The 22,322-nt window shown below is 44.1% G+C and overlaps 1 protein-coding gene across 3 annotated transcripts in view; it reads right to left on the bottom strand.

The window, feature by feature from the left end:
* LOC138749995 (transmembrane protease serine 6-like) overlaps nt 1-22,322 on the bottom strand; it is a 125,976-nt gene that overhangs the window by 59,266 nt on the left and 44,388 nt on the right. For all 3 annotated transcript variants that reach the window (XM_069912132.1, XM_069912131.1, XM_069912133.1), the window contains exons 5-7: nt 21,942-22,009; nt 13,800-13,948; nt 12,536-12,652 (exon numbers count right to left, since the gene is read on the bottom strand). In XM_069912132.1, the coding sequence (XP_069768233.1) occupies nt 12,536-12,652; nt 13,800-13,948; nt 21,942-22,009 (334 nt within the window). The remainder of the gene's footprint in view (nt 1-12,535; nt 12,653-13,799; nt 13,949-21,941; nt 22,010-22,322) is intronic.

Raw genomic sequence — 22,322 nt, 5'->3', positions numbered from 1 at the left:
TATTTCTCTCACACTCACACCTATCATATATTTCCCATACACACACCCCAATCATGCATTTCTCACATACACACACACATATCAATCATACATTTCTCTCTCACACACGCACACACAGACACACATACACACACCATCATACATTTCACTATCACACACACAACTTCATACATTTCTGACTCACACACGCACACCCATCATACATTTCTCACACACACAGTCATCATACACTTCTCATACACACACCCATGATACATTACTCTCACACACACCCTTCAAACATTACTCACTCACACACACACATACACACACACACCAATCATGCTTTTCACACACACACATCCATCATACATTTCTCTCTCTCTTTCACACACACACACACCCACCCCCACACACACACACTGTCATACATTTCTCACCCACACACACACCAATCACCCATCATACATTTCACACACACACTCACACCCAACGTACTATTCTCACACACACCCATTATACATTACTCACACACACCCATCATACTTTTCTCACACACACGGCCATCATACACTTCTCATACACACACCCATCATACATTTCTCTCACACACCCATCATACTTTTCTCACACACACGGCCATCATACACTTCTCACACACACAACATCATACATTTCTCTCACACACACCCTTCAAATATTTCTCTCTCACACACACACCATCATACATCTGTCTCACACACACACACCATTATACATTTCTATGACACACACCCATCATACATTTTTCACACACACAGGGATCATACACTTCTCACACACACACACCATCATACATTTCTCTGACTCACACACCCATCATACATTACTCACACACACACACACACACACACACCCATCATACATTATTCACACACACCCTTCAAATATTTCTCTCTAACACACACATCATACATTTATCATACACACACCACAATCATATCTTTTCTCACACACACACTTACACCCATCATATAATTCTCACACACCCAACATACATTTCTCACATACACACTCCTATCATACATTTCTCACACGCCCGTACATACCCATCATACATTACTCACACAAACACCATTAAAACATTTCTCACACACACAAACACACTCACACCCATCATATATTTTTCACTCACACACCCATCACACATTTCTTTCACACACACACACCCTTCATACATTTCTCTCAAAAACACTCCCTTCAAACATTTTTCACATACACACAAACGAACACACACCCATCATACATTTCTCACACACATGGGGATCATACAGTTCTGACACACACCCATCATACATTTCTCACACACACACACACACACACACACACACACACACCCATCATACATTTCACACACACACTCACACCCAATGTACTCTTCTCACACACACCCATTATACTTTTCTCACACACACTGCCATCATACACTTCTCACACACACACCCATCATACATTTCTCTCACACACACCCTTCAAATATTTCTCTCTCACACACACACCATCATACATCTGTCTCTCACACACACACCATTATACATTTCTCTGAAACACACCCATCATACATTTCTCACATACAAACACCTATCATACATTTCTCACACACACAGGGATCATACACTTCTCACACACACACCAATCATACATTTGTCTAACACACACCCATCATACATTTTTCACACACACGAGGATCATATACTTCTCACACACACACACCATCATACATTTCTCTGACTCACACACCCATCATACATTACTCACACACACACACACACACACACACACACACCCATCATACATTATTCACACACACCCTTCAAATATTTCTCTCTAACACACACATCATACATTTATCATACACACACCACAATCATATCTTTTCTCACACACACACTTACACCCATCATATAATTCTCACACACCTAACATACATTTCTCACATACACACACACACTAATCATGCTTTTCATACACACACATCAATCATACATTTCTCTCTCACACACGCACACACAGACACACACACACCATCATACATTTCTCTATCACACACAAAACATCATACATTTATCTGAATCACACACACACACACGCACACCCATCATACATTTCTCACACACACAGTCATCATACACTTCTCATACACACACCCATGATACATTTCGCTCACACACACCCTTCAAACATTTCTCACTCACACACACATACATGCACACACACAAACCAATCATGCTTTTCACACACACACATCCATCATACATTTCTCTCTCTCTCTCACACACACACACACTGTCATACATTTCTCCCTCATACACACACCATCATACATTAATCTGACTCAAACACCCATAATACATTTCTCACACACACACACACACACACACACACATCATTCATTACTCACACACACCCATCATACATTTCTCACAAACACTTATCTCTCTCTCACACACACACACATACACACACACTCACCCATCATACATTTCTCACACACACATACCCATCAAACAATTCTCACATGCACACACACACTCATCACACAATTCTCACCCATACAAACACATCAACATTTATCACACACACCCATCATACATTTCTCTAATATACACACACACACCTATCAGACATTTACACATACACACATCCATCAAACACTTCACACATACACTCACACCCATCCTATATTTCTCTCACACTCACACCTATCATATATTTCCAATACACACACCCCAATCATGCATTTCTCACATACACACACACATATCAATCATACATTTCTCTCTCACACACGCACACACAGACACACATACACACACCATCATACATTTCACTATCACACACACAACTTCATACATTTCTCTGACTCACACACACACACGCACACCCATCATACATTTCTCACACACACAGTCATCATACACTTCTCATACACACACCCATGATACATTACTCTCACACACACCCTTCAAACATTTCTCACTCACACACACACACATACACACACACACCAATCAAGCTTTTCACACACACACATCCATCATACATTTCTCACTCTCTCACACACACATACACACACACACACACCAATCACCCATCATACATTTCACACACACACTCACCCCAACGTACTCTTCTCACAGACACCCATTATACATTACTCACACACACCTATCATACTTTTCTCACACACACGGCCATCATACACTTCTCATACACACACCCATCATACATTTCTCTCACACACCCATCATACTTTTCTCACACACACGGCCATCATACACTTCTCACACACACAACATCATACATTTCTCTCACACACACCGTTCAAATATTTCTCTCTCACACACACACCATCATACATCTGTCTCACACACACACACCATTATACATTTCTATGACACACACCCATCATACATTTTTCACACACACGGGGATCATACACTTCTCACACACACACACCATCATACATTTCTCTGACTCACACACCCATCATACATTACTCACACACACACACACACACACCCATCATACATTATTCACACACACCCTTCAAATATTTCTCTCTAACACACACATCATACATTTATCATACACACACCACAATCATATCTTTTCTCACACACACACTTACACCCATCATATAATTCTCACACACCCAACATACATTTCTCACATACACACTCCTATCATACATTTCTCACACGCCCGTACATACCCATCATACATTACTCACACAAACACCATTAAAACATTTCTCACACACACAAACACACTCACACCCATCATATATTTTTCACACACACACCCATCACACATTTCTTTCACACACACACACCCTTCATACATTTCTCTCAAAAACACTCCCTTCAAACATTTTTCACACACACACAAACGCACACACACCCATCATACATTTCTCACAAAAACATATCTCACTCACACACACACATACACACACACACACACACACACACACATCATACATTTCTCACACACACACATCATATAATTCTCATACACATGGCCATCATACACTTCTCACACACATACCCATCATACATTTCTCACACACACACCCCATCAAACATTTCTCACACCTACATATCATACATTTCTCACACACACACACCCATCATACATTTCTCACACACACACCACATCATACATTTCTCACAAACACACCCCTGAACATTTCTCACACATGCACCACATCATACATTTCTCACACACAGACACACCATCATACATTTCTCTCACTCACACACCCATCATACATTTCTCACACACGCACCACATCATACATTTCTCACTAACACACCCCTCAACATTTCTCACACACATCCATCATACATTTCTCTCTCTCTCTCTCTCACACACACACACACACACCTATCATACATTTATCACATACACACACCCATCAAACACTTCTCACATACACACACCCATCCTACATTTCTCTCACTCACACACCTATCATACATTTCTCATACACACGGCCATCATACACTTCTCACACACACACCCATCATACATTTCTCACACACACGGGGATCATACAGTTCTCACACACACCCATCATACATTTCTCACACACACCCATCATACATTTCTCTCACACACACACACACACACACACACACGCGCGCACACACACACACACCCATCATACATTTCACACACACACTCACACCCAACGTACTCTTCTAACACACACCCATTATACATTACTCACACACACCCATCATACTTTTCTCACACACACGGCCATCATACACTTCTCACACACACACCCATCATACATTTCTCTCACACACCCATCATACTTTTCTCACACACACGGCCATCATACACTTCTCACACACACACACATCATACATTTCTCACACACACACCCTTGAAATATTTCTCTCTCACACACACACCATCATACATCTATCTCACACACACACACCATTATACATTTCTCTGACACACACCCATCATACATTTTTCACACTCACGGGGATCATACACTTCTCACACACACACACCATCATACATTTCTCTGACTCACACACCCATCATACATAACTCACACACACACACACACCCATCATACATTATTCACACACACCCTTCAAATATTTCTCTCTAACACACACATCATACATTTATCATACACACACCACAATCATATCTTTTCTCACACACACACTCACACCCATCATATAATTCTCACACACCCATCATACATTTCTCACATACACACTCCTATCATACATTTCTCACACGCCCGTACATACCCATCATATATTACTCACACAAACACCATTAAAACATTTCTCACACACACAAACACACTCACACCCATCATATACTTCTCACACACACACCCATCATACATTTCTCACATACACACACCCATCATACACTTCTCGCACACACCCATCATATATTTTTCACACACACACCCATGATACATTTCTTTCACACACACACACCCTTCATACATTTCTCTCAAAAACACTCCCTTCAAACATTTCTCACACACACACAAACGCACACACACCCATCATACATTTCTCACAAACACATATCTCACTCACACACACACATACACACACACACATCATACATTTCTCACACACACATCATATATTTCTCATACACACGGCCATCATACACTTCTCACACACATACCCATCATACATTTCTCACACACACACCCCATCAAACATTTCTCACACCTACATATCATACATTTCACACACACACACACACCCATCATACATTTCTCACACACACACCACATCATACATTTCTCACAAACACACCCCTGAACATTTCTCACACATGCACCACATCATACATTTCTCACACACAGACACACCATTATACATTTCTCTCACTCACACACCCATCATACATTTCTCACACACGCACCACATCATACATTTCTCACAAACACACCCCTCAACATTTCTCACACACACCCATCATACATTTCTCTCTCTCTCTCTCTCTCACACACACACACACACACACCTATCATACATTTATCACATACACACATCCATCATACACTTCTCACATACACACACCCATCCTACATTTCTCTCACTCACACACCTATCATACATTTCTCATACACACGGCCATCATACACTTCTCACACACACACCCATCATACATTTCTCACTCACACTGGGATCATACAGTTCTCACACACACCCATCATACATTTCACACACACACACACACACACACACACACACACCCATCATACATTTCACACACACACTCACACCCAACGTACTCTTCTCACACACACCCATTATACATTACTACAACACACCCACACACACACACACACACACACACACACACACACACACACACACACACCTATCATACATTTATCACATACACACACGGCCATCATACACTTCTCACACACACACCCATCATACATTTCTCTCACACACCATCATACATTTCTCACACACACACCCATCATTAATTTCTCACACACACACACCACATCATACATTTTTCACAAACACACCCCTCAACATTTCTCACACATGCACCACATCATACATTTCTCACACACAGACACACCATCATACATTTCTCTCACTCACACACCCATCATACATTTCTCACACACGCACCACATCTTACATTTCTCACAAACACACCCCTCAACATTTCTCACACATGCACCACATCATACATTTCTCACACACAGACACACCATCATACATTTCTCTCACTCACACACCCATCATATATTTCTCACACACGCACCACATCATACATTTCTCACAAACACACCCCTCAACATTTCTCACACACACCCATCATACATTTTTCACACACACACCCATCATACATTTCTTTCACACACACACACCCTTCAAACATTTCTCACACACACACAAACGCACACACACCCATCATACATTTCTCACAAACACATATCTGACTCACTCACACACACACACACACACACACACACACACTCATCATACATTTCTCACACACACACATATATTTCTCATACACACGGCCATCATACACTTCTCACACACATACCCATCATACATTTCTCACACACACCCCATCAAACATTTCTCACACACACCCCATCAAACATTTCTCACACCTACATATCATACATTTCTCACAAACACACCCCTCAACATTTCTCACACACACCCATCATACATTTCTCACAAACACATATCTGACTCACTCACACACACACACACACACACACACACACACACACACACACACACTCATCATACATTTCTCACACACACACACATATATTTCTCATACACACGGCCATCATACACTTCTCACACACATACCCATCATACATTTCTCACACACACCCCATCAAACATTTCTCACACCTACATATCATACATTTCTCACACACACACACCCATCATTAATTTCTCACACACACACCACATCATACATTTCTCACAAACACACCCCTCAACATTTCTCACACATGCACCACATCATACATTTCTCACACACAGACACACCATCATACATTTCTCTCACTCACACACCCATCATACATTTCTCACACACGCACCACATCTTACATTTCTCACAAACACACCCCTCAACATTTCTCACACACACCCATCATACATTTCTCTCTCTCTCTCTCTCTCACACACACACAAACACACACACACACACACACCTATCATACATTTATCACATACACACACCCATCATACACCTCACATACACACACCCATCCTACATTTCTCTCACTCACACACCTATCATACATTTCTCATACACACGGCCATCATACACTTCTCACACACACACCCATCATACATTTCTCACTCACACGGGGATCATACAGTTCTCATACACACCCATCATACATTTCTCACACACACACACACACGCACACACACACACACACACACACACCCATCATACATTTCACACACACACTCACACCCAACGTACTCTTCTCACACACACCCATTATACATTACTCACACACGCCCATCATACTTTTCTCACACACACGGCCATCATACACTTCTCACACACACACACACATCATACATTTCTCTCACACACACCCTTCAAATATTTCTCTCTCACACACACACCATCATACATCTGTCTCACTCACACACACCATTATACATTTCTCTGACACACACCCATCATACATTTTTCACATACAAACACCCATCATACATTTCTCACACACACAGGGATCATACACTTCTCACACACACACACCGATCATACATTTGTCTAACACACACCCATCATACATTTTGCACACACACGGGGATCATACACTTCTCACACACACACACCATCATACATTTCTCTGACTTACACACCCATCATACATTACTCACACACACACACACACACACACACACACACAAACACACACACACACACATCATACATTATTCACACACACCCTTCAAATATTTCTCTCTAACACACACATCATACATTTATCATACACACACCACAATCATATCTTTTCTCACACACACACTCACACCCATCATATAATTCTCACACACCCATCAAACATTTCTCACATACACACTCCTATCATACATTTCTCACACGCCCGTACATACCCATCATACATTACTCACACAAACACCATTAAAACATTTCTCACACACACAAACACACTCACACCCATCATATACTTCTCACACACACACCCATCATACATTTCTCACATACACACACCTATCATACATTTCTCACACGCACATACACACCCATCATTCATTTATTTCAGACACACAAACCCATCATACACTTCTCACACACACCCATCATATATTTTTCACACACACACCCATCATACATTTCTTTCACACACACACACCCTACATACATTTCTCTCAAAAACACTCCCTTCAAACATTTCTCACACACACACAAACGCACACACACCCATCATACATTTCTCACAAACAAATATCTCACTCACACACACACATACACACGCACACACACACACACACACTCACACACACACACACACACACACACACTCATCATACATTTCACACACACACACATCATATATTTCTCATACACACGGCCATCATACGCTTCTCACACACACACCCATCATACATTTCTCATACACACGGGGATCATACAGTTCTCACACACACCCATCATACATTTCTCACATACACACACCTGTCATACATTCTCACACGCACGTACACAACCATCATACATTTCTCACACATACATACACCCATCATACACTTCTCACACACATACCCATCATACATTTCTCACACACACACATCAAACATTTCTCACACCTACATATCATACATTTCTTACACACAGACACCCCAATCATGATTTTCACACACACACATATCCATCAAACATTTCACACACACACACCATCATACATTTCTCTCGCTCACACACCCATCATACATTTCTCACACATGCACCACTTCATACATTTCTCACAAACACAGCCCTCAACATTTCTCACACACACCCATCATACATTTCTCTCACACACACACACGCACACCTATCATACATTTATCACATACACACACAGCCATCATACACTTCTCACATACACACACACCCCTCCTACATTTCTCTCACTCACACACCTATCATACATTTCTCATACACACGGGGATCATACAGTTCTCACACACACCCATCATACATTTCTCACATACACACACCTGTCATACATTTCTCAAACGCACGTACACAACCATCATATATTTCTCACACATACACACACCCATCATACACTTCTCACACACATACCCATCATACATTTCTCACACACACACCCCATCAAACATTTCTCACAACTACATATCATACATTTCTCACACACACATCACAGCATACATTTCTCACAAACACACCCCTGAACATTTCTCACACATGCACCACATCATACATTTCTCACACACTGATACACCATCATACATTTCTCTCACTCACACACCCATCATACATTTCTCACACACGCACCACATCATACATTTCTCACAAACACACACCCATCATACATTTCTCACACACACCCATCATACATTTCTCTCTCTCTCTCTCTCACACACACACACACACCTATCATACATTTATCACATACACACACCCATCATACACTTCTCACATACACACACACCCATCCTACATTTCTCACACACACACACACACACACACACACACACACACACACACACACACACACACCCATCATACATTTCACACACACACTCACACCCAACGTACTCTTCTCACACACACCCATTATACATTACTCACACACACCCATCATACTTTTCTCACACACACGGCCATCATACACTTCTCACACACACACCCATCATACATTTCTCTCACACACCCATCATACTTTTCTCACACACACGGCCATCATACACTTCTCTCACACACACACACACATCATACATTTCTCTCACACACACCCTTCAAATATTTCTCTCTCACACACACACCATCATACATCTGTCTCACACACACACACCATTATACATTTCTCTGACACACACCCATCATTAATTTCTCACATACAAACACCCATCATACATTTCTCACACACACAGGGATCATACACTTCTCACACACACACCGATCATACATTTGTCTAACACACACCATCATACATTTTTCACACACACGGGGATCATAGACTTCTCACACACACACACCATCATACATTTCTCTGACTCACACACCCATCATACATTACTCACACACACACACACACACACCCATCATACATTATTCACACACACCCTTCAAATATTTCTCTCTAACACACATCATACATTTATCATACACACACCACAATCATATCTTTTCTCACACACACACTCACACCCATCATATAATTCTCACACACCCATCATACATTTCTCACATACACACTCCTATCATACATTTCTCACACGCCCTTACATACCCATCATACATTACTCACACAAACACCATTAAAACATTTCTCACACACACAAACACACTCACACCCATCATATACTTCTCACACACACACCCATCATACATTTCTCACATACACACACCTATCATACATTTCTCACACGCACATACACACCCATCATTCATTTATTTCAGACACACAAACCCATCATGCACTTCTCACACACACCCATCATATATTTTTCACACACACACCCATCATACATTTCTTTCACACACACACACCCTTCATACATTTCTCTCAAAAACACTCCCTTCAAGCATTTCTCACACACACACAAATGCACACACCCCATCATACCTTTCTCTCTCACACATACCCATCATACATTTTTCACACACACCTCATCAACATTTCTCACACATACCCATCATACACTTCTCACATACACTCACCCCCATCCTACATTTGTCTCACACACACACCTATCATACATTTGTCATACACACACACCCCAATCATACATTTCTCACACACTCACTCACACCTATCATACACTTCTCACACACACACCCATCATACATTTCTCACATATACACACCCATCATACATTTCTCACACACACCCCATCAAACAGTTCTCACACACATATCATACATTTCTCACAGACACACACACAAATACACACATACCCCAATCATGCTTTTCACACATACACACACCCATCATACACTTCTCACACACACCCATCCTACATTTCTCTCACACTCACACATATCATACATTTCTCATACATACACACCCCAATCATACATTTCTCACACACACTCTCACACCCATCATACACTTCTCACACACCCCCATCATACATTTCTCACATACACACAACTATCATACATTTCTCTCACGCATGTACACACCCATCATACATTTCTCACAACCACACACCCAATATACACTTCTCGCACACATACCCATCATACATTTCTCACACACGCACCCCATCAAACATTTCTCACACCCACATATCATACATTTCTCACACACACACACACACACACACACACACATATCCATCATTCATTTCTCACACACATACACACACACCCATCATACATTTCTCTCTCACACACACATCCATCATACATTTCTCACACACACACCCCAATCATGCTTTTCTCACACACACACACCCATCATACATTTCTCACATACACACATCTCTCATACATTTCTCACACGCACATGCACACCCATCATACATTTCTCACACACACACACACACACACCCATCATACATTTCTAACGCACAAACATCATAATCATGTAAATAAATAAAAATATATTCTAAAATAAATATGTTTCAATATTTCTTGTTGAGTGGGTGCTAGATCTGCTGAGATCATCGCACGAATGTCCTTCCTGCTGTTGCCTGATGTTTCAGTTGAGTGGGAATTTGACATTTTTTATTGTTGATGTCACAGTGGAATTTACCCAGACTGTGGGCATGATGGCATTTCCGAGTGAACCTACCACAGTTGGCTTCATCTCCTCCATCCCAACAATCTTCACTGCCATCACAATATCCATCAGTTTTATTGATGCAGTATCCACTGGTACATCTCAGCATGTTGTTTTTACACCATATGACTGAAAGCAAGCAAATTGTTTCATGGAATTACATTATTTGCAATAGCTCCCTTTATCTTTCTAAACTATCTCCACCTCTTTACATTCAATTGCTCAATAAGCTTATGTTGTTGGCTGATGAATGAGTCATACTAGAAAAACCTACTGTATATCCATAAATTGCTGTAATGTTCTATCCAGTCAGGCAATGCAAATGAATGAATAATTCTGCCAAACAAACTTGCGAATGTCTGAAATTGATTATATTTACATGAAACTGGTCTTCATTCTTTGCATTTTAAGGCGAAATTATTCTGCCTTTATCAGGAAAGGTTGTAATAGTATCTGGTTCTTCCAATGTTTCACTTGACTTGTTTTCCTGAGTAAATGGACTTGGTAAACTGTTTGATGTCAGCCTTGTATCACCTCCAACTCCTTGATGACAATTTCCATATTGTTCTCCAGTTTGAAAGAACAATAATTCGCTGGCGCTGATAAGATAAAAAAACCTTTCTGCCCATAGAGCTTCCGTGGTGAACATTTCAACAGTGTGACTGTGCAATGTTATCCTGAAGTGGAAAGATGTAATGAAAGTGCATTGAATATTCTAAGTCAGATGATGCATGGGATGGAAATATTCCATCCAACTTGTGCTTTTAGGGAGAGCTGCTGGAGTGTTCGGGAGGTGCTGCTAAAGATTGCTCATGTTCTCCATCTAAACATTGGCAGCCAGGGTACATCAATGATGGAGGGATATATAGATTAGCACAAGCTCTTGTGGAAACACAAATGGCCAAAACTCAAACTGTACCCTATGTAGGCGAAAACTAAACACTATGGGGGTGGGGGGGGTAGCGGTAAAAGGATTCTTGGAAATTTGAGGGGAACCGTAAAATTTGGAAAGCAGAAAGACAGCTTGCCCAGTAGACTGAAGTTGAGTTGGTCAACAACACCCCAGGTACTTTGTTGGATTGAGATGACAAGCAATTCAAATGATTAAAACAAATCCCAATAAAAGTAATCACATCTCCTGGCAAACACAGTTCTCAAAAGTGCCTCGGCACCCTAGATATGTACCTGGACATTTCCACTGAATGTGCACTTGGACTGTGATAGTAGGAGGAACCAGGAAACGATGAAACTTATGGGCAGTTTAAACAAGACTTACTTGTGCTGTTGAGCTGAAACTTCAGTTGTTGATCATCAGACAAATTGACGGTCCCCTCTTCGATCTGAAGGACTCTGGAGATTTCCTTTTCCTGAAATCTCACACTGCACTTAAGGTGCATCCAGAACCGGAGAGCAGAGTGGACGGGACTGTGTAAAGAGAAAGGCAGATTTTGTGCAAATGATAGAACTCCTATTGACATTGATGCACCAGCAATCACTCAGGAGACTATTGTGGAGAAACCGATAGGCTTTAATTCACTTGTCCTGTACTGAGTTTCAGGGGGCACCTTTATAGAGGAGCATGTGGGGAGGGGCTGCAGGTACAACCAGCCAATACATGTGCTTGACCAGATAATTATGCAATACAGTGGTTTACCACATTCACCCCGTGTTTTTAAAAAGAGTTCCATGGGGTGAAGTGGAGCTTGCAAAGTTACAAGCTTACAATTTGGAAGTCATAAGTTCAGCCTATCAGGTGGTCTAGCTGTTCGCTGGGACCGTCATAGAACCAGTTGCGGCTGCAGTGCAGGACGGTCTCGGGCGTCATCAGTATTGTGCTGATGGGTGGTGTATCCGCCCTAGGGAAGCCAAATTGAGTGAAGAGGGTGCGCAGGGCCTTGGTAACTGTGGCAGCAGTCACGTCCGAGCAGGGGGTGACAAATGGAAAGCAGGAGTTTTTATCGATGATGTTAAGGAAGTATATGTTATGGTCGGTGGAGGGCAGGGGTCTTTTAAAGTCGACACTGAGCCACTCAAAGGGGCGAGTGGCTTTAATAGGTTGTGCCCTGTCTGGCCAGAAGAAGTGTGGGTTGCACTCAGCACAGACCTGGCAGTCCTTGGTCATGGTCCTGATCTTGTCAATGGAATACGGCATGTTGCATGCTTTAGCAATGTGAAAAAACCTGGTGACTCTGGGGTGACAGAGATCATTATAGAGGTCTTGTAATTGTTCAATCTTGGCGTTGGCACACGTCCCTCAGGACAGGGCATCTGGTGGCTCATTAAGTTTCCCCGGTCAGTAAAAGATGCAATAGTTATCAGTGGATAATTATATTCCCCACCGCAGTATTTTATCATTTTTGAGTTTGCCCTGCTGCTGATGGTTGAATATGAATGCAACAGCGCGTTGATCAGTCATCAGGGTGAATCTCTTATGGTCCAGATAATGGCGCCAGGGTCGCACTGCCTCAACAATGGCTTGGGGCGCTTTTTCAACTGAGGAGTGTCGAATCTCAGGGCCCTGCAGACCTGCCAGCCTGATTAAGGGTGGTTACCAGGGCGAAGTTTGACGCGTCGTTTTCCACTTGAAAAGGAGTGGATTCATCCACAGCGTGCATTGTGACCTTGGCGATGTCAGACTTGATGCAGTCGAAGGCTGTGCAAGCCTCCTCCACCAGGGGGAAGGATGTAGCTTTGATAAGAGGGCGAGCCTTGTCCACATAATTGGGTACCCACTGAGCATAATAGGAGAAAAACCCAAGATGCCTCTTCAGGGCCTTGAAGCTGTGGGGAGTTGGGGGGGGAAAACTCCAAGGAGTGGTTGCACAGTCTGGGTTCAAGCCAATGACATCCTTCTCCATGATACAGGCAAGGATGGCCAGGTGGGTTGTGCGGAACACGCACTTGGCCTTGTTTTGTGTCAGATTAAAAAGCTTGGCTGCCTCAAGAAATCTCTGGAGATTGGCATCATGGTCCTGCAGGTCGTGGCCGCAGATATATAGTGAACTGGAATTCACTGTCTTTGTATAGATTAGACGGCCGACCCCTCCTCTTGGCTCCATCCCCGTCAGTCCCAATATAAACCCTGTTTTCCTGCCTTTCCTCAGACCTCAGTAAATACTGGCCATTAGTTGTAAGCTAATAAAAGCATGTTTGTTCCCCTCATAAGTCTCCAAATACTGTTGATCATGTTGCAATTTTATTAGCTTACTTTTGGAGATGGGATGGAAGCCCTGTTGAAGCCCAGCATGTGCCAGGTCAACTCTCTATCCCCAGAGGCCCCAGAGGAATTTGCCTACTGGTTGCAGTTCTTCCACTCCGACAGCCTCCAGAGATCGGCCCTCCTCTATTGAGTCGGTTCCAAGGGATATGTGGTCATCAGGGACTGCACAACATATGAGACGGCCATTGAAGTCCTGAAAACCCACTACATGAGGCATCAGAATGACATGCTGGCGAGACAGCAACTCTCACAATGTCGGCAACAACTGGGTGAATCGCTGGACAATTACATCCTGGAACTATAGACACTGATGAGGAAGCACCACTACAAGTCAGACTCAGCCCGGGTGAGGGAAGCGGAACAAGTCCTGGACAAGTTGAGACTGGAATGAGTTTGAGGTATTTGAGGCAGCGGCTGTTGGAGTTGGGGAAGAAAGACCTTGCCAGTACCCTCAATCTGGCAAAATCCCTTGAACAAGCCCAGGTACTGACTACTGCAGCCACATGCAACCAGGGGTGCTACTTTTGTGGCAGGCTATACATTTCCACGCCAGATGCCCCGAGAGAGACTCTATGTGTTCCAGATGCTGGGAACATTGGGCAAAAGTCTGTCGGACAAAGGGGAAGCCCAGGAAGGCTACCACGTGTGCAGCCCCCTGTTCCGCACTGCCACCACCTGCACTCTCCAAGGGCTACTGCTGGCTTCAATAACCCTTTCCTTAAGTAAGCACTGTGCCTCTGTCCCTGTCCCCGGTCCTGTACCACCTGGTTTTAGTGGTGTTGGGTTTGCAGTCAGGTGGTGAGGTTGGCAAATAGTGATGGAGGGGGGAGAGCCCACAAGTCGTGCATGGTGAGTGGTGTGTTTGATGGATGTGTGCGGCGGGGGGGGGGTGGGCTATTGAACGGTGAGGGGTGGATGAGGCCAATCAAACACCATCGTCACACTTTTAAGGTGACATTGAAAATCAAACCCCAACAGTTCAGCAGCGCAGAGCTGCGACATTCCCATAGTCACAATAGTGAAACCCTGAACATCCGCTGTAAACGACTTGGATGCCAGGGAGACCTGGTTCACTGCCATTACTGTGAGGGAGAGGCTCTGCATCGTGTCCGGATGCATAAAACACTCTGTGCTCCCACTATCAAACAAGCAACTCATCACGTGGCCATTTACCTTGATGTCCATCATCAACCTGGCGAGTTGGTGCGGACTGTCATGGTTGAGGGTGATGGAGGCTAGAGTCAGGTCGCTGCACATCACCACAATAGATGGTGGTGGCATCCAAGATAGTGGCCTGCACAGATCACCCCGGGCGATGGCGGAGCTGTGGAAGTCAGCCCCCGTGATCCGCACATGCCACTGTTAGGAAGGGGTTTGGATTTGCTCAGCTTGGCGTGGTGGCCCTTCTTTCTGCAGCTGGAGCAGATTGAATCCTCCACTGGGCAGCTTTTGCTCTGATGCTTGCCCAGGCTACAGAAGTAGCACTTTGTGGGCGGGGTGGGGTGGGGGGGTCACCTGTGCTCGGGTCATTACCAGAGCAGGTCATGGAGAACTGCTGCTATTGTCTGGTCGTTAGTGGAGCAGAAGGGTGGTGGCACGTCCCAGGATGGCTGCGACCGGGATGACCACAAGGTGGCCACGTTGTTGGTCGAATTGGCCTCCATGTTTTGGAGAACCACCTGCAGTGAACCTGCCAGCTCAACTGCTCTCCAAAGACTGAATTCCCCTTGCTCCAAGAGTCTCTGTTGTATGTTATTCGATCTGATCCCCGCAAGATAGGCATCCCGGATCAGGTCCTCTGTATACTCCGCGTCAGACACGGCTTTGCATTCACAGGCCCTGCCAGGCTGTTGCTTTCTGGTCACTAGAATGTGTCGACCATAGACAATGTTGATCTAACACAGGTATTGACCCTTGAGGATGTCCATGTCCTCCTGATACGTTGTGGTGTTCCTGATCATGGAGTAGACCAGGATACCAACCCAGGAGTGCAGCACTTGCAGTTTGACGGATTCTGATCGCACATTGGTAGAGGAATGCTTCAAAAGCAGCGCAGCCAGAGTCCAAAGCTGGGAGATGCCTCAGACAATTGAGGGTTGATCTCTAGCTTTTATGATTTGACGATCTGCTCCATTGTAGAAAACATCAGGTGAATTAAATTGATGCCCCGTCAATCACCCAGGAGACTATTGTGGAGAAACTGATAGGCTTTAATTCACTTGAGAACATAGCCTGTCCCTACTGTTTGACTGTCCAGCACTGAGTCTTTATACAGGAGCCTGTGGGGTGGGGTCACAGGTACAACCGGCCCGACAGTAAGCATGAGGGAGTTATACTAAGAAAGACCCATACCTTTTAGTTCTAGTAATGCTCTAAATAGACAGACAAGGCAAATGTAAAAGCACAATGCTGGAGAAACTCAGCAGGTCAAATAGTGTTCTTCATATAGCAAAGATAAAGGTACTCTACATAACCAACATTTCGGACTTGAGCCCTTCATCAATGTTGGCAGGTGTCCAAGCTAAAAGGTAAGTGGGGGGGGGGGGGGGGAGGAGCATGGTCACAAAGGCAGGAGGTAATAGGTGGAGAAGAGAGGGACTGAATAATTCTCCTGTCAAACAAGCTTGTCCACCACAGTCCAGTGAGTGACTAGGCCCTTTCAAATTCCCAAATAAAATGGGGTTAAGCAGGCAATTGCCCAGTTAGCGGCCCACTCATCCAGCATTTAGAAAGGGTCCGACGTGGTCAGCATTGTCCTAATCCAACCAGGTCCCTAACCTACCTCAGAGATAGTCAGGGAACTCAGTTAAACTTAACTAGGTCTTGTCCACCGGCAACTTGAACAGGAAAATGGCCGACCCGGTTACTCCAGTGATGTCAGCGTTTGTGTGCTGGTGCTGCAGGGAAATCCCTGGCTGAAGTGCCTACTGCAAATGGGGGAAAGAGGGGTCACTACCATTGGCCCCGGGTTAGGGGGGGGGGAGGAAGATGTCACTGCCACGGTGGGGGGGGAGGGCAGGAGTTGGGGGCCACGAACTGCCACTGCTGCAAACACCACTCAGGTTCACAGGGACAGCTCAACGTTTGCAGCAGCGGGACTTTGCTGAGGGGCGGGCGGCATGTGATTGATGGGGTGGGTGTCGATTGACGGTTGGAGTAGTGACTGATGGAGGGGAGGGTGACTGACTTGGGGGGGATGGCGATTGACAGTGGGTGGTGACTGTCGAGGATGGCGACTGACAGCTGGTGGGTGGAGGGAGCGGGGGAAACTGACTACCAATAGTTCCAGTGAGTGTGTGGTGCGTCACTTACAGCATCTTCACAGGGGTGGGATCCCCCTTAAGTTGCCAGGTTGGCGATTTAATGGGTGGACCCCCCCAACATCTTAAAAGGTGCTTCCAGCACCTTTGCCCCAGTAATCACACCCGGGTCCTAGGAGGGTGTGGTGGTACACCACCAGCCTACTGCAGGGGGCAACCTCTGTTCCTGCAGGAGTGTGAGGGGACAGAACAACACCTGGCTGGCTGTCAACCCAGTCGGGTGTCAATCACCCTCCAGGATATAAGCCTGCACCGGCCTCCCGAGGCCTCACTCAGAATTGCTGCAGCTACAGCCAGCCTGGCTCTGTGGAAGTCTTTGAAAAGCCTGTTGTACAGTCTTTACCTTGTGTGTGTCTGATTCTGGCTAACAGTGCACCACAGAGGGTTACCCAGGAGCTGCAGTTTAAAAGAGCCCTAATGAAACTTATTTCAGGTATGTGAAATTGCTCTGCTGACAGGACAGGGCACAGGGAGATTTTGCATACTTCTAAAACACAGCCAGAACTCACAGATCTGCCTTCTCTTTCACTCCCACACATTTAACAAGCCCGTACAACATTCTGCACATACATCACCCTTCCATTCCTAATAACCACTACCCAAATTCACCTCGCTGTAAGTTTCCCAATGTACAAAGGGACCAGTTTAAAGGAGAATCACTTCCAATGGCTTTATACCATCAAATTACCTCAGCCTGTTAAGAAAATGTATCCAGCCCCACTTTCCAGTCTGATCTGTTTTTCTAACTACAGTTTCCTTATGGTGTGAAAAAAAACATTTCAATTTAATAGCTCTCACCTTTCAGGTAAACCTTACATTTCCTCTCAAACTCGTAATGCTTGACATCAAAACCCACCAGTAACAAAACTCTCATGTGATATCTGATCCTGAGAGGAGGGCAATAACAGTGCCAGTCTTTGCTAGAAGCATTGAAGACCAGAACGTTGCACCATATTTAACAACAACAATGCACATTTATATCGTGCCTCAAATCCAGTGAAATCGCCCAAAGAAAAAGTGATGTCAGCCAGGGGTTTAGCCAAAGAGGCAGATGTTCTGTAAATGAAAGGAAAAAGAGAGATATTGGAGAAAACAGAGGCAGGTGAAAGCTCATAGATCAATTACAACAAAGTATAACAGGGATTGGAGATAAAAGAGTACAGAGATCTGGAATGCTTGTGTGTAGGGGCCTTAGAGAGACTTTAGAGAGAGCGGCTGAAGGTTTTAAAACTTGAGTCCTTGTGTATCAACTCCAGTTGGGCTCAACAAGCACAGCTGTTGAACAGACATAGCTTGGTCCAAGTTAAGAAGCTGTCAACAAAGGTTTGTCTGGGTACAAGAGGAAGAAGTTATGCTGATCATGGTTAATCTTGAAGGAGACAAAGCCTCATATCAAGATTTCAGAGGCAATTTAGTGATATCAGAAGCAGAAATCTTAGAGAAGGAGTGGGCCTGTAAATAAGAACTCCTTCATTATCGGTGTTACGGCCAGACAGTGTCCTGGGTTGGAATAGTGGACGTTGAATTAGTGTCAGAACCAAAGCCTAGGCCTCTGAAGGGACCCTCTTTTACTTCTCTTTTTCAGTGGGAGATGATCTCCCCATTTATCATGCCCACTGCTCCCCGGAGTCTGCACCCCTTTGGGGCACAGGCGCCACCATCTTGGGCAACACTCATTGCCTGCAGGATTTTAGTTTAAAAACCCCATTGTCTCCTTGAACAGGTTGCTTAATGCTTGTACAGAGCCATCAGGATTAGGACCCTTCGGAGCGATGCTGGGTTCCCGCTCCCTGTTTCCTGGGTCCACACTAGCCGCAGTGCCTGATGGTACCGTGACAGCAGCTCCAGCAGTGACACATATGTCATGAGGATAGGATAGATCATAGAACATTATAGGCCCCTCAGCCCACAATGTTGTGCCAACGGCTGGAAACCCACTCCACGCAGTCTAATTTTTTACCTACCACATACCCATTATTCTATTTTTCTTACATTGTGCCCATCTAAGAGTCTTTTAAATGTGCCTATTGAACCAGCCTCTACTACCACCCTCGCCAATGCATTCCAGGCATGTACTACTCCCAGAGTAAAGTACTTGCCTCTGACTTCTCCACTGAACTATCCTCCACTCACCTTAAACTGACATCGACTGGTTTGGGGGAGGATGGGGAAATATTGTGCGAGGGGCCTGGGAAGCAAAATGAGAGGGGCAGGGTAAAGAAAGGTGGGGGTAGCCAAGCCCATCCACTGTGAGACCCATTGGGCTGAAATATCTCACTCTAATGACTGCTCCACTCACAGAGAGAATCCACCCAAGGTGGCCATGCCTACGTTCTGGGCTGGAGCCATTTTTATTTTGAACAACTGTAACCATTGTTTAATGGTTTTGAGGTCTCTGTGTGTGGTTCATATGAAGCCATGCTAGAAGGTGATTTTAGAAAATATTTTAATGTAGACATGCAGCATGGTAACAGGCCATTTTGGCCCACGAGTCCCTGCTGCCCAATTTATATCCAATTAACCCCATCCCCCAATACGATTCAAACATTGGGAGGAAACCAGAGCCCCCGGGGAAAACCCATACAGACACAAGGGGAACATTCAAACTCCTTACAGACAAGGCGGGGTTCGAACCCAGTCCCCAATCCTGATCACTGGTGCTGTCAAGGTGTTGCGCTAACTGCTACACCATCCGTTCCATTTACAAAGCATATACATGGATGTGTTGGTTAATATTGCTGTGAGTGCATTATCTCAAAGGATATAAAAGCTGTTGCCTCCATTAGCAGTGGATTTGTCTTCCAATGATGGAGCATCATTTCAATCACACTGTAGGCATTTTCCCAGCATCACAAATGTCCTGGTATTCACTCCTCACCTTAGTCTAATGAGCTTCGTCGTTATATACACCGGGCTGAATATTGACCTTTTGTATGTAGTATAGATCTGGCAGGAAAAGAAATGCAAGTCACAGATTATTCACAAAATTCTGATGAAGTAATAACTAGAATGACACAAGCACAGCTGGGAACATTTTACAAACTCAGCCCCCCCCCACCGGCATGGAATTTAACCTTCAACATCCATTCTTTAGTCAATAAAAGCCTGATAGTTTCACAACTCGTCTTTTGTGATGGTACCATGGCATGTCCTCCAGCAAGTGTGAAAGGAAGACACACACACACACACACACACACACACACACATACACACACACACACACACCACACACACACACACACACACACAAGGAATTGGT

This window comes from Narcine bancroftii, chromosome 14 (assembly GCF_036971445.1).
Source record: "Narcine bancroftii isolate sNarBan1 chromosome 14, sNarBan1.hap1, whole genome shotgun sequence".
In the NCBI taxonomy this organism is placed as follows: Eukaryota; Metazoa; Chordata; class Chondrichthyes; order Torpediniformes; family Narcinidae; genus Narcine; species Narcine bancroftii.
This window is presented reverse-complemented; position numbering and strand designations above follow the sequence as displayed.